This window comes from Erythrolamprus reginae, chromosome 10 (genome assembly GCF_031021105.1).
Source record: "Erythrolamprus reginae isolate rEryReg1 chromosome 10, rEryReg1.hap1, whole genome shotgun sequence".
NCBI lineage: Eukaryota > Metazoa > Chordata > Lepidosauria > Squamata > Dipsadidae > Erythrolamprus > Erythrolamprus reginae.
Window position 1 is genome coordinate 39,567,691 of NC_091959.1, and position 14,482 is coordinate 39,582,172.

At 46.9% G+C, this 14,482-nt stretch overlaps 1 protein-coding gene across 1 annotated transcript in view; it reads left to right on the top strand.

The window, feature by feature from the left end:
• The window catches only part of FBRSL1 (fibrosin like 1), a 499,240-nt gene that overhangs the window by 438,997 nt on the left and 45,761 nt on the right, over positions 1–14,482 (top strand). The window contains 4 exon segments of the mRNA XM_070762728.1: positions 2,718–3,114; positions 5,755–5,953; positions 5,955–6,012; positions 11,367–11,527. Of these exon segments, the coding sequence (XP_070618829.1) occupies positions 2,718–3,114; positions 5,755–5,953; positions 5,955–6,012; positions 11,367–11,527 (815 nt within the window).

A 14,482-nucleotide genomic window follows, 5' to 3' on the forward strand; every position in this document is an offset into this window, starting at 1 on the left:
CCTAATAAAAATAAAAAGGATCTTGGCTTGCCAAATGTAAACAAAGCTTTTGGAAGCTTTCCCTGTTCTGCAGCAATAGCGCTTAGACTTATATACCGCTTCATGGTGCTTTTACAATCCTCTCTAAGTGGTTTACAGAGTCGGCCTTCCCCCCCCCCCCCCCCGACAATCTGGGTCCTCATTTTACCAACCTTTGGGAGGAGGGAAGGCTGAGTCAACCTTTGTTCTGGACCTGGACTGGGATCTGGCTGGCTGCCCCAATAATACTGTTCTGTCAGGCTCTCTGGTAGACTCCTCCCAAAAATTCACAGGTACAAATTTCAGACACACACACGTATGAAAATTGAAAACAATGTTCTTTATAAGGAAAGTTCACTTAAACTAAGCCCTCTTTTGGAATAGCAAAGAGCACTCGTCTCCAAACAAACTGGTAATATGTACAAGTCCCTTATCAGTTCTGAGATACTTAGCTTGCAGCTGTGAGGCAATTCACAGTCCTTCTTCTTTCACAAAGTGAAACACACTTTGCTCTGGTTTAGTTTCAAAGCGGGGGAAAATCAGCACACAAAAGGCCAAAGTCAGTAAAGCAGTCACGAAACCCAATGATCAGATAATCCTCCACAATGGCCAATAGCAGCCTCACTAATCACCACAGCCCCACCCAACCACAGGTGGCCTCATTTTCTTTGATAATAATCTCTCAGTTGTTGCTGCCTATGCATCGATCTCCGCATGCGCGGCTGTATCATTAACTCTTGTTCTGAATCCAAGGAGGAGCTAGATAATCGATCTCCTTCTGAGCTGTCTGCCACACTCTCCTCCTCCCCGTCACTCATGTCTTCTTGGTCAGAGGAGCCTTCATCAGCAGATTCCACCGGGGGCAAAACAGGCCTGCAGCATGTGGATGTCTCCCCACATCCACAGTCCTTGGGGCAGGAGCTGGGCCAGAGCTAACCACAACAAATACAAGCTTTAGAGGCTTGTAATTTTTAAAACAACATGTATTGGATGTCGTCATTTACAGCTCCGTCACCCAAAATGCATTCCAATCTCACAGACTAAACTATGAAGTTATAATTCTTTCTAAAATAATAGGCTGTTTACTTCAAAACATCTTCTTATCTCTGGTTCAGGTTCACGCTATTAAAAAAATAGTTTATCATGCAATATAAAAACTCACTTATCCAGAGAAACGGCATACGCCTCCATATTGTTTCTAGCACTTTGAAGAAAAACATTTCTTCAAAACATTTATTTCTTCCGGTCAATTCCGGATGTGATGTAATTAATTAATTTACACACTCTGAATGGCATATTAAAACCTCATCACCCCAAGATTTGAGATTTGAGCTATTTTGCCAATATTTTTGCGCGTACACAGACAACAAAAAATGGCAAAAAAAAAACCTGTGAAATCTCATGAGCACAAGCGAGATTTCAGTTATTTTTGTCGGTATTTTTGCTTCTGCGCATGCAGGACTCTGCAGCCCTGTGCCTGTCTGCCTTTCTCCCTGTCTTCCTTGTCCACTCCTATGACCAAGTCTCTCTCTTTACCTCTCTCTGTCTTGACTTCCTCCCAGGGGGACCGCGGGGATGGTGAGTGGGGGCTCCCTGAGCCTCTTCCTTCCTGGGCCACGTGTGGGCTGTGGCTCCAGAGCCTCTTCCTTCCTGGGCCACATGTGGGCTGTGGCCCCCACCAAGGAGCGAGAGTAGCCGTCAGGCAGGGAGAAATGGTGCCCAGCTCCTGCACAGCATTGGAAAACACTGCATGGCAGGTCGTTGCTGGGTGCGCAGCCACGCACCTTAGAGGGAACAGTGCCCATGATTGGTTGTAGTGGAACAATAATAACAACAGAAGATAAATAACCTTGTTTGAATAGTGGGTTGTTTTCCACATGAGTTGGACTTCATTCCCAGCCAGGGGTTCCTCCAGCCACGGCTTTCCTTCCTTGAGCTAAGATAAACCTTGCATGTTGTTGTGGTTCAGCCTGAGCCAGATCAAAGACCAGCTACGTCTCTGCTGGCTCCATGCCCGGGGGAGTCTGAGAGCGGAGGGGAGAGTTCTTTGCAGCCGGACAGTGAAGACAGCAGTCAAGAAAGTGAAGATGAAGCAAGGCCTGGGAGCCCTGGGGAAGGGCTATCTCAAGCAAGTAGCTTTGATTCTCTGGATTCCCTGGAGTCCCTGGATGACGAAGCACAAGCTATCATTAGTATGCGGCAGAGACGCATAGCTCAAAGGAGAACTCAACTGCATAGATATTATCAGCACTTAATGAGGAGCACCAGGGGGTTGGGTCTGGTCCTCATTAGCAGGGAAGGGTTTATAAGGCATGAGAACCATTTCAGCAGCGTGGAGTGTTATCAAAGAGGAGTTGGTGTTATCTGCATTTTCTCTCAGCGTTTTTGTTCCTGGCTCGTGGCCCAGCAGTCTTGAAGACCGGTGGGAGGTTTGTGTCTGTTAGCTCAACAGCCTCATTTGGCATTAAGGATCCTGTTTTTCTGTATGAACAATTGCTTTCATGTATCTTTTTGGAGTTCCAGTGCTTTCCTGACCTGTAAGGACATTTTCTGTTGGCTTCTTTTCTCTTTACCATTATAAAACTGTGTTTGGATTCAACCGGTGTGTCTGGCTTATCTTTTTGGGTAGGTCATAGCTTTCGGAGTGACCCAGACAGAACACATGTAAATTTTGCTTTTATCCTCTTTTGTTGTTTTAGGTCCAACCTCGAATGACAAGGCTGAAACAAAAGCAGGAAACCTCCCTAAAGTCTCCGGGCTAGAACGCAGCCAGGAACTCAACACAGACCTGACGTTCGTTCTGCCCCTCTCCAGTCCTCCACCTCCTGCAGCAATTGTGACATCCAGCTCTTCTGTACCCACCTCAAGCACTCGGGCTAGCCCGCTCTTGAAAAAGGAGCCGTCGATCCCACCACCAGCACCTCCGAGGCTCACCCCTCAGCCCCAGCCTCGGCCTCAGTCGCAACCTCAGCCTCGCCCGCAGTCGCAACCTCAGTTGTTGCCTGAGCTTCGGACACAACTGCCGAGTCATATCCCCCCTCCTCTCGGTTACCAAGTTCATCACCAAGTGGCCCACAACGGAATCAATAATATCAGGTGAGGACTGGAAGGCTCTCTTCTCTGCAGCCTTTCTGTGTCTGTGTACAGTGGTACCTCTACTTACGAACTTAATTCGTTCCGTGACCAGGTTCTTAAGTAGAAAAGTTTGTAAAAAGAAGCCATTTTTCCCATAGGAATCTATGTAAAAGCAAATAATGTGTGCGATTGGGGAAACCACATGGAGGGTGGAGGCCCTGTTTCCTCCCAGGAGATTCCTAGAGAGGCCCCATGGAGGCTTCTCCCCACCTTTTCCGGCCCTGTTTCCTCCAAGGAGATTCCTAGAGAGGCGCCATGGAAGCTTCGCCCCACCTTTTCCTGCCCTGTTTCCTCCCAGGAGATTCCTAGAGAGGCCCCACAGAGGCGTCTCCCTGCCTTTTCCGGCCCTGTTTCCTCCAAGGAGATTCCTAGAGAGGCCCCATAGAAGCTTCTCCCCACCTTTTCCGGCCCTGTTTCCTCTCAGGAGATTCCTAGAGAGGCCCTACGGAGGCTTCTCCCTGCCTTTTCCGGTTACAGTTTCGGAGGCTCAGGTTTGTAAGTGGAAAATGGTTCTTGAGAAGAGGCAAAAAAAATCTTGAACACCCAGTTCTTATCTAGAAGAGTTTGTAAGTAGAGGCGTTCTTAAGTAGAGGTACCACTGTATTTTCACAACCCTCTTTTTGACTCGTGCAGTATGCAGTCTTCCGGGAAATGGTTACCCCAAAGATTCTTTTACCTTAGATAGAGGTACCACTGTATTTGTGTTTGTGTGTTTTCAATATGGCACCCAACTCAAGGAGAGAAAGGATCAGATACGTTTCTTTGTTGTTGTCAGTAGTGGGCTGCAGCTGGAGTGGTCAGGTACGTAATCCCAGTTGGAAAAATCTCACACCAGCTGGTTGTAGTGGAACAATAACAACAGCTGATCAGTGGGAGGGCACATTTGTTGGTGCGAGATTCAGCTTCTGCTCATGCGCAGGACGCTTGCCGATTTTCCACATTTATTTGCTTCCGCACATGCACCGAAGCAATTGATGAAAATTGGTGGAATCTCACGGGCATGAGCATCCTCGTGCGACATTCGGCTTTTGCGTATGCGCAGGAAACCGAATTTTGTGGGTGCCAGATGCACCCACACCCGCCACCAGTAGTGCATCGGTAGTGCTGGCGACAGAGAGCCATTTATTTATTTGTTTGTTTGTTTGTTTGTTTGTTTATTTATTTATTTATTTGGTTGGTTGGTTGGTTGTTTAGTTTAGTTAGTTAGTTAGTTAGTTAGTTAGTTAGTTAGTTAGTTAGTTAGTTATTGATTGATTGGATTTGTATGCCGCCCCTCTCCGTAGACTCGGGGCGGCTAACAACAGTGACAAAAAAATAGAATGTAAAAATCCAATATTACAACAGTTAAAAACCCTCGTTATAAAACCAATCATACATACAAACATACCATGCATAAATTGTAGAAGCCTAGGGGGAAAGATTATCTTAATTCCCCCATGCCTGACGGCAGAGGTAGGTTTTGAGGAGCTTACGAAAGGCAAGGAGGGTGGGGGCTATTCTAATCTCTGGGGGGGAGTTGGTTCCAGAGGGTCGGGGCCGCCACAGAGAAGGCTCTTCCCCTGGGCCCCGCCAACCGACACTGATCCACCAGTTTGCAACAAATTCATCAGGCTGTTTGCTTTCCCTTAGGAAAGGCACAGATAGACCTAAGGATTTGACTTCAAACATTTCCTTCCCCGTATCAACTCAAAGCTGGAATGTCTTTTAACTCCCCTAATCAGGGCCTCCAGCCAGTGGTTCCACCACAATCATTTTCTGGATTCCTATCCAAAATCCTTCAGAGTTTATAAGAGCAGGAGTATGGCAATGAAATGTTTCTATCATTTGCAAACCCTTCTCCATCTCCATCCACATTGAAAATCAGATGGGTTTTGACAGCATTAAGAGGAGTTCCTCCAGGTTCTTTCAAATCCTGTTGGGTCAGTTATGTGGGGGACATGATTAAGGTAGAGGAGGCAATTACCAAGGAGAAGTACTGCTCTTATGACCAAAAGCTGTGGAGGATATTTCTCATTCGGTTCTTCAGGGAAGATCTCAGAAGAAGGCTCCCCAAACTTGGCAACTTTAAGACTTGTGGACTTCAATTCCCAGAATCTCCCAGCTGGAGAAGTCTGGGAATTGAAGTCCACGAGTCTTAAAATTGCCAAGTTTGAAGACCTCTGCCTCAGAACATCATGGTTAACCAGAATAGAGGATAAAATATCATGAAGAACGTCAAGCTGGGACTAGTGAGTGGATCTCAGATGCATCAAACTGGGAGGAACGTTCAAGGAAGTAGAGACTTAAGATCATCCAGCTACTTCTGGACCTAATTCAGTTGCCAGAAGGAGCATTTCTCTGTGTGTTCTGGAACAACAGTGTCCAGAAGTTCTAATTTTGAAGAACCTCAAGTCAAGAGAAGAAGGCTAGTCTACACATTGCAAAAACATTGTTATCTTGGGGATAGGAAGCTGGGATGCTTTCAAGAATTATGGTGTTATTTCATAGACTGCTTGGTCCTTCTCTAACCATGTTCTCCTTCTCCTCCTTTCTTTCTCTCTCTCTCTCTCTCTCTTTCTCTCTCTGTCTCCCCCACCCCATCTCTTCTGTTTCTCTTCACAGCAGAAGCAGCAGCGCCAGCAGCGCCACGAGCATTAGCCTCCCCAAGCACCTTTCTCTCTCCCCACAAATCCCACCGCACCATTCCTCCGGTCCCGTGGTGCCCCTTTCCATCTCCAACCTTGCTGCTTCGCACTTCCCTCTCCGATCGCAGTCCCAACATCAGCATCATCCGGCCATGTTCGCCACCCCTCCCACGCTGCCGCCCCCCACCTCCAGCCTTGCCCACCAACAGCCTTGTGATCCCAGGACACCCTGCAGGTAAGTTCCACCTGCTTTTTTGGGCTTCTCCCCTAAAGAGACGTTCGCCACCCCTTTGAAAAGAGGTACACGATTCAGTCCTCAATCCAAGCATGTAGCTAACCTTTGGGCGCAAAAGATCCACCTTCCATATACGAAGGTCCAATTGAACTATTTTATTGCTCAAAGACCAGGCACAGGAATCTTCTCAACTCGTGCCAGGAATTGAGAACGGGAATCTTCTCAGCTTCTGCTAGGAGTTAGATGGGGGTCAACGGAATTCAAGGGAGGTTGTTCGCTTGTGACTACATAGGGATTCTAGACCGATCCCCCTTTTCACTCCGCCCTCAGATTCTGCCACTCCTTCTCCTGCAGTAGCAAAAATCAAAACCAGACAGGAAAAACAAAAGGAGAAACGAGGGCCTCTTTTGAGTTTTAAACCCAACATCAGTGTTTCAAGTAATGCACAGATTTATTGGATACATCATATTGGCACCAACTGGTGAAAACCGACTCTGAAAGTTCCCACTTTCCCCTAATTAAAAAGTGAAACTTTCCCTGTTTTTCCCAAGTCATCAATCACGTTGTCCAATAGAGGTGTTTGCAGGTTGCTTGGTTACTCCACTCCTCCTCTCCCTAGTCTTCTTGACCTTGGTTCCCACAGGGAAACTTTTTGTTTTGATTGCAAAACCCAGCTACCTATTTTTTCCCCTCCCTGTCCTCCTCTTCTGCCTTGTGGCAACCATGAAGCCACAAAGATGACGTCAGCCAGGCTCGCTTCAGGGTTGATACTCAACTTTCTTTGAACAGAAGTAAAAAACCCCACAGCGGTTCAAAAACGTTATCTGTCTTTGAGTTAAAATATTGTCCATCCTTTTTGTGCATGTGAGCCTCAACCCTATGCCCCAAATAAATAGCCATGTTCTTCTGGGGCAGAGAAATGTTTAGCCCCGTGGAATTATAAAATAGAAGTGAATCAAATCTGATATCCTCCAGATGTGGGGAACTTCCTAGCCAAGATGGGAATTGGGATTGAGCCACGAAGTGCTAGCATATGTGGAAAGAACCGAACTGGAAAAGATTTGAGACGGAGGCGCCAGTTTTCATAGAATTCCCCTGTCGTACCGAACATGCGAGTTTCATCCTTAATAGTAGATGGATTATTATTATTTTTTTTTAAGCCTTAACCGCATGTCCCTTTTTTGATAATACCTTCTCCGCTGCAAAATTCTTCCAGAAAACACTGATTTTATGGGCCATCACTATGGGAAAATAAAGAGACCCAGCGCTCATCGTTATTCATTTATGGATGCAAAACCAATTCCTCCATAACATTCACAGTTGGGAATTAATCAACGTATGCAAATGGCATTGCTTGTCCTTAGTAGGACAAGAGAAAAAATGCAGGGTTGAGCCTACCTATGAAGCACGGCTAAACTAGGAAATGTGGGGGGGGGGAATCGTCTTGGTAGACAGCTGTCCTTCCTCCACAAGACGAATAAACATAGGCAATAAACATCCAGCCATGCAAATAATGTTATTTCCCCATGTTCCAGATTTGGGGCACATGCTCCTTTTTATAAAGCAGGATTCCTGGAGGAAACAGAACTTTTATTTATTTTTCATTCGTGTTCTGTCGGGCTCTCTGGTAGAATCCTCCCAAAAGTTCACAGGTACAAATTTCAGGCACACACACGTTTGAAAATCCAAAACAATGTTCTTTATAATGGAAATTCCCTTAATCTAAGCCCTCTTTTGGTATAGCAAAGAGCACTGGTCTCCAAACAAACTGGTAATTTATACAAGTCCCTTATCAGTTCTGTGATACTTAGCTTGCAGCTGTGAGGCAATTCACGGTCCTTCTTTCACAAAGTGAAACACACTTTGCCATGGTTTAGTTTCAAAGTGGGGAAAACTCAGCACACAAAAGGTCAAAATCAGAAAAGCAGTCACAAAACACAAGGATCAGATAATCCTCCACAATGGCCAAACCCGCAGGCTGCTATTTATAGCAGCCTCACTAATCACCACAGCCCCACCCAACCACAGGTGGCCTCATATTCTTTGATAATAATCTCTCAGTTGTTGTTGCCTATGCATCGCTCTCCGCATGTGTGGCTGTATCATTAACTCTTGTTCTGAATCCAAGGAGGAGCTAGATAATTGATCTCCTTCTGAGCTGTCTGCCACACTCTCCTCCTCCCTGTCACTCATGTCTTCTTGGTCAGAGGAGCCTTCATCATCAGATTCCACCGGGGGCAAAACAGGCCTGCAGCATGTGGATGTCTCCCCCACATCCACAGTCCTTGGGGCAGGAGCTGGGCCAGAGCTAACCACAACAATTTGGAAGATTTGAAACTTCCTCTGCTTATTCTGAAGTATGGATTCATTTCAGTGCTCCTGGCACCCCGAAACATCTCCTTTTATACTTTCCCATTACTTGATGCCTGTTCCTTTAGCAGTGGCATCTCTGGTGGATTTCTGCCTGTTAAAAGCCCCTTTTTGATCTGACCTTTGACTCTATAATTCACCCATTCGGATTAATGGTGAAATACACACACACACAAAGCAAATACACACACACACAAAGCAACCCTAAAACACCAATGGGGGGAAAAAAAGAGAGAGATTGTGTAGAGCAAAGAAAGAAAACGAAATTGCACGGTGATTAAAGTAACTGCACAGGTATGCCAACACCTTCTCCTATTTCCAATGCAAAGCTAGTTAAGAAGCGAGAAAGAGGAGGTTGGCAGAGAGAGAGAGCTATAACCACTAATAGCAATGAGGCTTTTTGGTTCTCTCCTGTCCTCCTTGGGAGTTTTTTTTTTTATTAAATTCATCAGATAGGAAATAAGAGGAGAAAGCGACTGCCGTGGTATGGTAGGCTGAACTTCTGTAGCTTCTATCTCCGTAGGAACTGTCTTCTGGAAAAAATGTAACTTTGCCTTCGGTTCCGAAGACTTTAAGTCAGAAAAATTGAATTGGCTCATCCAGAGCTGCTTCTCAGAACCTTATTCAGTAGGTGTTCTGTCGGGCTCTCTGGTAGACTCCTCCCAAAAATTCACAGGTACAAATTTCAGACACACACACGTTTGAAAATTCAAAACAATGGTCTTTATAATGAAAATTCACTTAAACCAAGCCCTCTTTTGGTATAGCAAAGAGCACTCGTCTCCAAACAAACTGGTAATTTGTACAAGTCCCTTATCAGTTCTGTGATACTTAACTTGCAGCTGTGAAGCAATTCACAGTCCTTCTTCTTTCACAAAGTGAAACACACTTTGCTCTGGTTTAGTTTCAAAGCGGGGGAAAATCAGCACACAAAAGGTCAAAGTCAGCAAAGCAGGCATGAAACACAATGATCAGATAATCCTCCACAATGGCCAAACCCACAGGCTGCTATTTATAGCAGCCTCACTAATTACCACAGCCCCACCCAACCACAGATGGCCTCATTTTCTTTGATAATAATCTCTCAGTTGTTGTTGCCTATGCATCGCTCTCTGCATGCGTGGCTGTATCATTAACTCTTGTTCCGAATCCAAGGAGGAGCTAGAGAATTAATCTCCTTCTGAGCTGTCTGCCACACTCTCCTCCTCCCTGTCACTCATGTCTTCTTGGTCAGAGGAGCCTTCATCAGCAGATTCCACCGGGGGCAAAACAGGCCTGCAGCATGTGGATGTCTCCCCCACATCCACAGTCCTTGGGGCAGGAGCTGGGCCAGAGCTAACCACAACACCAGGACAACTCAAGTGTTGGGTGACGAGGAACAGTTAAGAGGGTTCTGTCTGACCTCCATTGAAAAAAAAACTGGTGGAACCCATTTAAGAGAGAAGATGAGCTCTTTGAACCGAAATTCTGAGATAGAGGCTGATCAAACCCATTTGTCAGAGTTTCCCTTCCTGAATAAGATTGAGTATGACGCCCCCTTTGTTTCGTGGAGCTCAGGGATCCTAGCACTGAATTATGGGTCAGACAGCAGGGGAGGACCAAGTTCTCAGGCTAGAACCCTGCAAAGCTGCTACTAATTAAGGTACTCACCAAATTTTGCCACTTTAATAATAAGCCCGTTTCCTCTTTCACCTCCTCAAATCTCCCAACACTGCTGTAGCAAGGAAGGTCCTGAGAATTGGTTCTAGCCCAGTCTAAATAATTGAATTCGACTCCAATGCGCCATTCAAGGCCTCTGGTGTTTGTCTGTTGCTACGATCTGACGCTTCAAATCCACATGGGTGGATCACTTTTGGGGGAATAAAATTCAAGAAATGAGATTAGTAATAGCATTTATACTTATATACTGCTTCACAGTGCTTAACAGTCCTTTCTGAGCCATTTACAGAGTCAGCATATTGCCCCCAAGTTGGGTCCTCATTTTACCCACCTCAGAAGGATGGAAGGCTGAGTCAAACTTGAGCCGGTGGTGAGATTTGAACTGGTGAACTACAGCCAGCAGTCAGCAGAAGCAGCTTGCAGTCCTGCACTCTAACCACTGTGCCACCATGGCTCATATAATTGATTGTCCAGATCAGGGGTAGGCAAAGTTGGCTCTTCTATAGCATGTGGACTTCAACTCCCAGAATTCCTGAGCTAGCACGGTTGGCTCAGGAATTGTGGGAATTGAAGTCCACAAGTCATAGAAGAGCCAACTTTGCCTATCCCTGGTCCAGGTTGTCCAGAAGGAGGCTTAGGAACAACCTCATTCCAACCCAAGTTCACATCATGTTAATATTTCAAACCGGGTATTCCCAGGAATGTAAAAAATCTGATTTTCCAAGGTTCAAGCAGGTTTTGAGGAATTTTAACGGCTTTTATCCATCACTTTGGGAGGGTGATTCTCAAGACCTCTGTTTCAACGGGACTTGCAATATTGGCTTTGCATGATCTTGAAGGGTTTTAAAAGGGTGGCTTTGAAAAGATTGGAATGCAAGGGTTTCGTGGGAGTGGGGTTGAATATGGGTTTGGGAAGTCCCCTGCGAGAAAAAGACACGAAAAGCCATTCCTTAGTTGTTTTCGTTAAGGCACGAAACATAATATGGTTGATGGGGCTTCACCCATGCAGCGTTATCTCTCCCACAATCTGAAACCAACCCTGGAGGAACCACGTAGACCTTTAAGGTCCAACCTCTTATTCATTGCATGCATGAAGTTCCTCCAGAAACGCTGGTGGGGTTGGAAGAAGAGATGGAGACGTGGTTGGCTTACCCTTCTCTCGCCTCCCAAATTGTTCTCCTGCAAGCAAGATATCAGGCATGACCTGCAGGGTCTCTCGGTTTGGTCAGTGGCGGTGGGAAGGGGCCGAATGTTTGCTACATGCCTCTCCCCCCCCCCAATGTTTTCTACTGTGGTCACTCATTGTATTCTCTCTTGCTCTTTAGATACCAGCCTGTTGATATCATTCAACCAACCAATCATGTATTGCCAGCCTCATTCGGGGATTCTGATTGGTACATTGTCACAGGCGTCTCTCTTACCTCCACCAATGAGTTCTCACGTAGAAAACCATCACAGCATGACGTGCAGAAATAGGGAATGCCAGGTGAATATTTTGAATTATTTTACCTCTATGGGTTGTTTTTTAAATGTGTGTGGAACTCACAGGCTGTTGGGCCCTGGTGTCTTCATTCTTTCCTTCCTTCTTTCTTTCTTTCCTTTCTTCCTTCCTTCCTTTCTTTCTTCCTTCTTTCTTTCCTTCCTTCTTTCTTTCTTTCTTCCTTCCTTCTTTCCTTCCTTCTTTCCTTCTTTCTTTCTTTCCTTTCTTCCTTCCTTCCTTTCTTTCTTTCTTTCTTCCTTCTTTCCTTCCTTCCTTCCTTCTTTCTTTCTTTCTTTCTTTCTTCCTTCTTTCCTTCCTTCCTTCCTTCTTTCTTTCCTTCCTTCTTTCTTTCTTTCTTTCTTTCCTTCCTTCTTTTCTTCTTTCTTCCTTCCTTCTTTCTTTCTTCTTCCTTCCTTCCTTCCTTCCTTTTCTCTCTCTCTCTTCCCTCCCCTCTCTCTTTCTCTCTCTCTGTCTCTTTCATTCTCCCTGCTCTTCTAGATCACTAACTACTTAGACAAGAACTGAACAATCGGTTTTTTGATTCAGATTTGCAGACGAGACTGGCAGCTCGCTCAGTCTGGTGCCGATGCTGAGAGCGGAGTTCCATCAGCACCAACACACTCCCCAACACACCCATCAGCACCCAATCACTCCTTACCCGCCCAGCCTGCCCCCAGAAGTTTCACTCTGCACCTCCCCAAATATGTGTATAAATAGAAACACCTCTGGTTGTCCCTGAAGGATGTGACAAACTGTTCCCCTTCTGCCAAAGCATGGGTTGCTTTTAAGACAAGGTTGCGGTTGCAGCCTTTTGCCACAAACAAATGTAGGGTAATTTGCTACTGCTGCTTCTTAGTTGTTATCTTTATTTTATCCCTTTGCAGGCAGGAGGGGAGGGGAGTGGTCTCAAGATTTACTCCTAAGGCAGACGTGGGCGTTTAGATATGTCTAGTCCAGTGATGGCGAATCTATAGCAGGTGGCACACAGAGCCATATCTGCTGGCACGCAAGCCGTTGCCCTAGCTCAGCTCCAACATGCATGTGTGTGCCGGCCAGCTGATTGTTAGCTCACATAAAGGCTATGGAGGGCATTTTTGGCATCCAGAGAGCCTTCAGGAGGCGGTTTTACCCTCCCGTAGCTCCAGAGAAGCCTTTGGAGCCTGGAGAGGGCAAAACACGAGCCTACTGGGCCCACCAGAAGTTGGAAGACAGGCCATTTCCAGCCTCCAGAGGGCCTCCAGGGGTGGAGGTAAGAGAAGCTGGTTTTGCCCTCCCCAGGCATTGAATTATGAGTGTGGGCACTCGGGCATGCGCAATAGAGCGCGCCCACGCTCTTTCAGCACCCGAGGAAAAAAAGGTTCACCCTCACTGGTCTAGTCTGACACGTGGTGTGCAGGGGCAGGTTTCCCCTACCGGTGTACTGCGCATGGAGCTTTAGTTGTGTTGCACACGTGTCCCAGCCTGTTTTTTTGCTTCTACGCATGCGATTTTGGCAATTTTATTGCTTCTGCACGTCCCCTCGCAAGATTTTTGCTTCCTGCGCATGCACAGAAGCAAAACCACCCTGGATATGCGCATGCAAGACACCTAAAGCTGCACACGCAGCTCAAATTTTGCTACTGGTGTGGTGTCCTTTACCGTTCCGGTAGGAACCCACTTCTGCTGGTGTGACATGATAGCAAGTGTTCCCATATTTGAGGGGCTGCCACAAAATAGAGGGCACCGACTTGTTCTCCCGAAGGCAGGACAAGAAGCGACGAGTGGCAACGAATCAAGGAGAGAAGCAACCTACAGGAGAACGAAGGAGGAATTTCCTGACAGTTGAGAACAATTAACCAGTGGAACAAAGTTGTGGGTGCTCCATTGCTGCAGGTTTTCAAATTTTGTCTGAAATTTTATAGGGGCAGGAGTGTCAAACTCGAGGCCTGGGCGCCCGGATCCAGCCCTTGGGGTGCTTAGATCTGGCCTGGGGAACCACCCTGGAAACATCAAAGGACTAGCCTGCGGTGCGTCTGCCGGTGAAAACAGGCCTCGGGAGAGCTGCTCACAGGTCTGCCCAAGCTCCGTTTTCGCTGGCCAAGGTTTGCACTGCAGCCGAGTTCAGGAGCCTGTTTTTTGCTGGCAGAGCACTCGGGCCACCACAGGCGCCGCTGACATTGAGTGACATTGAGCTGGCCACGCCCACTCCAACCTCCCCCCGCCTCCTGATGTCAAACACAACAGCCCTCAATGAAATTGAGATTGACACCCTCGGTATAGGGCAGTGATGGCTAACCTACGGCACGGGTGCCACAGGGGGCAGGCGGAACCGTATCTGCCGGCACACGAGCTGTTGCCCTAGCACCAGCCAGCTGATTTTTGGCTCGTACTGAGGCTCTGGGAGGGCATTTTCGGCTTTTGGAGGGCCTCCAGGGGGATGGAGGAGGGTATTTTTGGAAGGAAGCCTCTGGAACCTGGGGAGGGTGAAAAATGGGCCTACAGAGCCCACTGGAAGTTGGGAATGGGCTGTTTCTGGCCTCCAGAGGGCAGGGGAGGCAATTTTTGCCCTCCCCAGGCGCAGGCATGATAGTGTGTGCCCACGTACTTTTGGCACCTGAGGGGGAAAAGGTTCGCCATCACTGGCATAGGGTCTTCTGCTCAAGTAGACTAGAAGACCTTCCAGGTCCCTTCCAACTTTTTTGTTCAAAGCCATGTGAGAGTCGGAACAGCTAAACGAAGAAGGCCAAAAGCATTTTGCGTGTCAGGAAGAACCCACAACCCCTTGGAATGTTCTTAACTCCAGAACCAGCCACCTTCCTTTTTCGTTCGGCCTCCCCTCCCACCGTAATAATTCAGCTGCCCATGGAAATATATTCTCCCCTTCATTGCTATCCAAATCGGTACCACCCAGTAGCGGCGGGAACATTTGTTTCTCTCCCGAATGTTAATATTTGACTGGAGGAAGCCAAGCTCCCCCATCAA